The sequence below is a fragment of the Fragaria vesca genome, linkage group LG5 (genome assembly GCF_000184155.1).
Source record: "Fragaria vesca subsp. vesca linkage group LG5, FraVesHawaii_1.0, whole genome shotgun sequence".
Taxonomy (NCBI): Eukaryota; Viridiplantae; Streptophyta; class Magnoliopsida; order Rosales; family Rosaceae; genus Fragaria; species Fragaria vesca.
Genome location: NC_020495.1, coordinates 21694967 through 21701433, shown reverse-complemented (window position 1 = coordinate 21701433; position 6467 = coordinate 21694967). Strand labels below are relative to the sequence as shown.

General features: G+C 37.4%; 2 protein-coding genes across 2 annotated transcripts in view; one reads left to right on the top strand and one right to left on the bottom strand.

Moving 5' to 3' along the window:
• The window catches only part of LOC101311966, a 4212-nt gene extending 3997 nt beyond the window's left edge, over positions 1-215 (top strand). Inside the window, exon 3 of the mRNA XM_004300202.1 lies at positions 146-215. The gene's annotated coding sequence lies outside the window, so the exon portion shown is untranslated. The remainder of the gene's footprint in view (positions 1-145) is intronic.
• A 1093-nt stretch (positions 216-1308) lies between these two features.
• LOC101311379 lies at positions 1309-3507 on the bottom strand. The gene is made up of 2 exons (XM_004300200.1): positions 3107-3507; positions 1309-1831 (listed from the first exon to the last, which is right to left on the bottom strand). The coding sequence occupies exons 1-2, from the start codon at positions 3341-3343 to the stop codon at positions 1607-1609; spliced, it is 462 nt and encodes a 153-aa protein (XP_004300248.1). The 5' UTR covers positions 3344-3507; the 3' UTR covers positions 1309-1606.
• Positions 3508-6467: the final 2960 nt, after the last annotated feature.

Genomic DNA, 6467 nt, shown 5'->3' with positions numbered 1-6467 from the left:
GAAGATTACAAATATTTAAGACAAGTCTTGTCCATAAGGGTCAAATCTTGTTTCAAAGTGTAATATATATATGTTGCCCCAACCAATAGAAAGTTAGCTTAAAATGTGAGTTCTCGCCCCATTGTGCCTACACCCCTGCCGATACATTCGATCTGCTGAATAAATCATAGAAGGAAGAGGCAAGACAAGTACGTGGCCTCTTGTTCATTTCTTAAGAAATAGATTTTGTTGCTTCATAAACTTAAACACTTGGAGCAGTGAAGATTACAGACATGGATATGAAACTAATATGCGGATCTTCTGTAGCGATCGAGAACAGAAAAATAAACAAGAACAAAAAAGGCAGAAGCAAAAAATAAATCAGTCATTTTAGATCTATACGCGAGAATTTGGACTAAACGTCTTTAATTTCATTCTAAAAAGAGATTGTGTTTAACAACGGAACACTAAAATAAAGCAATAGTTCATGTTAGACTCATGTTCCGACTCTTCCATACCACCTTAAACCATTGTTCATACCAATACATAATGCGAAACAAAGAGCAATGAAATACACACAAAAGAGTGAAAAGACTACACCAAATTCGGTTTGCAAGCTATATTTGAGACTTGTTTCATCAACCAACTCATGTGAAATTCAGATTTGGTCCTTATATACAAATATTTGGAGGAGTCTGAGAGTGCTGATGTGATTCCCGCTGATTTTCGGCCTGGATTCCAAACAGGTACAGGAGAAACACAGACTCTTGTGCATGGTGCTTTGCATTCATACGGTCGTTTGATCTAGATACGAGTACAGAATTGTTCGGCGAGATAAAACTACCGGAAGCTTTGAGAAAAGAAGATTTGCCAGATACCAAGATTAATCAAATAGATGCTTCACTAACACCTTGATATATAGAAGAAATTTCTGCTTCTGTACGACCTAATCTGTAAGATCTCTATTCTGCTTAGAATTTCACTCGGTGTCAACCTCGTCTCTCATTTTCTTCTTTTTTCTGATTGGGTCGTCCATTTTTTGATATAGAAGCTATCACTTTAATGTTATTTATTTTTTCTTTTTAGAAATAAAGTACAATCAAAATGGTGAGGGAAATTCTTTCGTTTCAACATGCACATAAATTTAGGCTTTTCATTTTACAAATCGTTTTCTTTACCACTCCTGGTCTGAATTTCTCAATTACCCTAATCATCTCCAGAATCGAGTTCAAACAATCATACCAAACCGATTCCCGAGCTCAAACAATCACAGACAACTGATACACACATCATAGAAACGGCAGGAAAGCATAGAAAACTAGAACCCATCAATCAAACAACTAGAGGTGTATATTAATGACTATATCAAATGTTCACATTCCAACTCCTACATGCAAGCGCATGACCACAGTTAGTTCCCAGATAATATGTGCTCAGGAGCAGTACAACCCAGATCCTTGAAGAAACCAATTTTCAGATAACCCACATCTGTTATGTAATAATATAATGGGCTCCTGTGTTCCACACTAACAGCACAAGAGAACTAGGATGACAAATCCACTCCAAAAATTAATAGACCATGAAAGGAAACCAAAAAACAGACCTGATAAGCTTCTTCAAGGAATCATCATATCCACAAGGATCTACCTCGGTATTCCACTCGCTGTTGGATTCTTCCATCCTCTGATAAAGCCTGACTCTTCACTTTAGCTGGCTTCGTACTGGACTTCACTTCAAACCTTCTGTTTCCCCTGCTGCTGGCAGACTTATCTGAGAAGACCTCATCCAAGAATTCATCTGCTACATCTCCATCTTCATCCATCCTGAGTCGCTTTGCATGCCATCTTAGACCCTAGAAGAAAAAAAAAAAATTAGATAAAATTAGACTCCATTATCAGGAATCGGAACGATAAAATTTAACTAATTATCCACTCTCGACTCAACCCAAACAACAGAATATGAAAAGGTCAACCAACCCAAATAAACGATTCACTCATTCAAGTCCATACAAGAATATTCCTTTTTTCAAGTGGAGTAACTAAATCTACCAATTTCAAATTGCAATTGTTTCAGGTCTTTATGTGACAAAATTTAGCAGGATAAAAGAATAAACAAACACGTGAATAACGAAATATATGATTTCCTACCCTGCTTCCCAAAGGCACTAGTAGCTACAGAGTACATTCTCCCTAAGGTCCTCGGTGGTATGAGGTTGAAAGGAAATTATAAGACGAACATCATCTAAAATCTCATGCAAATGAGGCTATTATGAGACAATACCATTCAAATACCCTCTCGGAATCAGTACAGAAGATAGCATCCTACCCTGCTTCCTAAGAGGAAGTAATTCCTACAATGTGCATTCCTGGACTTTATTCAGAAAGCCCAAGAGTACGTAAACAAACATACACCACTGGAAACCTTGTGTGAACACAAAGACAATTTAAAAGGAATGAGATCAGAATATCACATCCTACCAATTCTTCGTAAAGTCACTCTAACTCTTGAAATGGAAATCACTCAGAGAAAAGAAAAAATCTCTTCCACACACTTCTAAGTTCTAACACATAAAAAAGGCAATGACAACATAGAGCAAACATCATTACAGGACCATATAAAGCTCCTTGTGTGGATAAGAAAGAATTAATCCTACAAAAATTCCACTCCCCGAAGAAAACACAAAAAGTAAAGCAATAGTTCATATTAAACTCAATATTTGACTAGACTTGATATTACCCACTAAACTCTACTCCTTCAGCTGCTACCCAACAGCTGATTTGCTCTCGACTCAGCTAGGTATGCCATATTCTCACATCTGATTCCCACATTTCACAAAACAATTAGGCATGTAGCAGTTCAAAGTCGATGCCAACTAACACTACATAGACAACACGAACTCGGCCTAATTTTCGTAAACAATATCACACATTCTCCCTTTTCCAATTTCTACACTACCGATACTCTCCGATCAATACAGACACAGCAGACTCCAATCACTGTAGTTCTACAGACTTTGCCTAATATAAAAACACTACATTCCTCACAATCAAATCGCAGAAACATAAAGTTGTCAGTTCTAAAATTAATCTGATCACTGAAACGAAGGTAAGAGAGAGAAATGAAAGACCTGAACGCCGCCGTCGCCGGAACGACAAGGAATGAGAATCGGGCCGGGGAGAGGACGGTCAACGGAGACCTGAACAGGGACGCTGAAGCCTTTACGGGGAAGTCCGGTGTCTCGGAACTGGGCCTGACTATGGGGCTGACTGTCGTTGTCGTCCTCCTCCTCCTCTTTGTCTTTGACTTCGTGGTCATCGTCTTTGGAAAACCCTAGATTCACCAATATCTTCTTAAAAAACCCCATCTAGTAAGCAATCCTGCTCCCGACGACGTCGTAGCGGAGAATTAGGGTTAGACGGCGGTGGATTGTAGTGGGTTGCGAGGGAATTGGGGAGAAAAGATTAGGACTTTTGGTTGGGGGGTTGGGCGAGTGAGAATGAGGACTTCGTGTAGTGCTCTCTCTCTCTCTCTGTTAGACTCGTAAATGGACCGGATATTGATCCAGACCCGCTCTGGATTCGTAGTTTTTAAACGGGTCTGGATTGAAAATTTGACCCGTTGATCCGTTAAGGACCCGGATCCGTTTACCCGTTTATTAAACGGATCGGATACGGATCGAGGTTGATCCGACCCGTTAAGGACCCGGATCCGTTTTAAAATAATTAAATAATATTTTATAAATATAATATTACAGATAAATATTAAATAATATAACAATTCTGGATAACCTAAACGTCTACATTAAACCTTACCATCACTCGAGACGCTGATGATCGAGGAAAGCCAACGTTTGGTTTACCAGAAAGCTTAGAAGGTTGTGCTTCATTAAAGCAATCTCATCCCCTCTCAGATGTTATTCATGTTAATACATCTCTCACTCTATATGAAAGAAAGAAGAACTCTGCTCCACTTTGGTTATCAAACTATTGATCTGGTAAGAGAGCCATATCTCCCTTTTACAAATTTATTCAATCTTTTCAGCAATATGTTACTGGGTTAGTTTATTTATAATCATATCTTGGTAATTGATTGTCACTTTTCTGGTTTGAATCCCTGTGTTATCCAGGTTATTCTTGATTTCAAAGATGGTTGATGATGATGGGAAAAAAGATGAGCAGGGGGATGTTGTCGAAGTGGATGCTAACGGGAAGGCTATAGAAGTACCTCCAAATTTGTCAAAGAAGCGAAAATTGACGTCAAAGGTATGGCTTGAATTTGAAAAAAAAATAAATCCATATGGAAGTCAAACTGCAAAATGTAAGCATTGTCGTAAGTCATATGTGTCTGGGTCTGATAAAGGAACAAGCCATTTGAAGAAGCATTTGGGTAATTGTACTAGAAGAAACAAAAGAGGCATTGATCAACTAATGGTAGTTGCTTAAACTAATGAATCAGGTGATACATCAATTGAAAAATTTAAGTTTGATCAAGAGAGAAGTCGTATGGATTTTGCTAAGATGGTCATTAAGCATAACTATTCATTTAGTATGGCTGAGCATGAATATTTTGAGATTTTTTTAAACCATCTTCAACCAAGTTTCAAGCTTGTGTCTAGAAATACAGTCAGGTCAGATATTCTCAAAAGTTCACAAAAAAGAGAAAGAACAAATGTGCAATTTTTTTGTAACGATATCCTGGTAGGGTCAGTCTTACTACTGATATTTGGACTTCTGATCATCAAGATATTGGATACATATGTCTGACATCTCATTTTATTGGTGAGGATTGGGAATTGAAAAAGAAAATACTTGCTTACAGATGTATTGAATATCCTCATGATGCAGACACTCTTTTTCGATATATCACTGACCTGATTTTGGATTGGAATCTTGAAAAGAAATTATTATCCATGGTGGTGGATAATGCATCTGTTAATGATGCGATGGTGAGAAGCTTAAAGAGTTGGCTTTGTGACAAGTCTTTGATCTTATTGGAAGGTAAATTATTTCATGTTCATTGTTCTGCTCATATTCTTAATTTGATTGTTCAAGATGCGTTACAAGTGATTGGAGGCTTCATTTTTAAGGTCAAAGAATCTGTAAAATACTTGAAAAGGTCCGGTTATGCAACACAGAAATTTAATCAAGCAAAAACCCAACTCAAGTTGAAGGATAAGAAAAAGGTTAAAATGGATTGCCCTACCAGGTGGAATTCAACCTTTTTGATGATTAAAAGTGCTCTTGAAATGAAAGAGGTGTTTTGGCGCTTGTCACAAACAGATCGAAATTATAAACATCATCCCACTGACGAGGAGTGGAAAACAGCCGAAGTTATCTCTGATTGCTTGGAACATTTTTATGCTGCAACGAATCATTTTTCTGGTTCTAGTTTTCCTACCTCAAATGTGTTCTTTCCTGATATATGTAAGATTAAAATGCATTTGTCTAAGTGGGAAAAGAGTGAACATGAGTTTTTGCGATTGATGGCTGTCCCCATGAAAGAGAAGTTTGACAAATATTGGGATGAATGCAGCTTGGTTCTAGCAGTGGGTGTTGTTTTTGATCCTAGATTTAAAATGCAGCTGATTGAATATTATTTTGAAAAGCTTCATGGTTCGGAAGCTTATGAGTATATTGAAAGAGTTCGCACTGCTATGTTTGATCTTTTCACTGAGTATGAAGATGATTCATCTCAATCTGAGATGGAATCAAATTTGGAATTCAGTGGTTCTTGTAATGACAAAACAGTGGCTTCTAGAGATGATGAATTGAGTGGATTTGATGCATTTGTGAGGGAAGGGTCTTCTCATATTGTTGCTAAGAAAAAATCAGAGTTGGAGCAATATCTGGAGGAGCCTTTGTTTCCAAGAGCTGAACCCTTTAATGTTTTGAACTGGTGGAAAATTAATAGTGCAAAATGTCCTACTTTAGCAAGAATGGCTCGTGACATATTAGCAGTTCCAGCTACTACAGTAGCTTCTGAGGCAGCATTTAGTGTTGGAGGAAGAGTGATTGATGAATCTCGTGCTTCTATGCTTCCAGAAACTGTAGAGGCTTTGGTGACTACAAAAGATTGGCTTCCCTCTCGAAAACGGAAAAGTAAGTTTCTGTGGTATTTATATGCATTTAACATTATTGCTGATGTTTTCATTATATATATGAGGTTCCAATTTTTCTTTTAGGTTTCTTTGTGTGAAGGATCTGTCTCACAATCTGAAGAAGAAGAGGTGCCAAAATGAACTCATGTCCTGTCGTCCAGTGCTGCAGAGATATGTAAGTATATTTATTTAATTATTGTGTTACTTTCTAGCTAATTGTCTTACTCTTGTTTATACCTAACAGCAACCTTTGTCTTCGTTGAAATCACATATATAGTCTTGTATTTAGTTGTCTTGTATGATTGGGTGGTTAGCTTCATCAATCATTATAATAGTTGCCATGAAAACAAACTAATTAACTGTTTTCTTTTGTTTATACAGGTTTTGACTC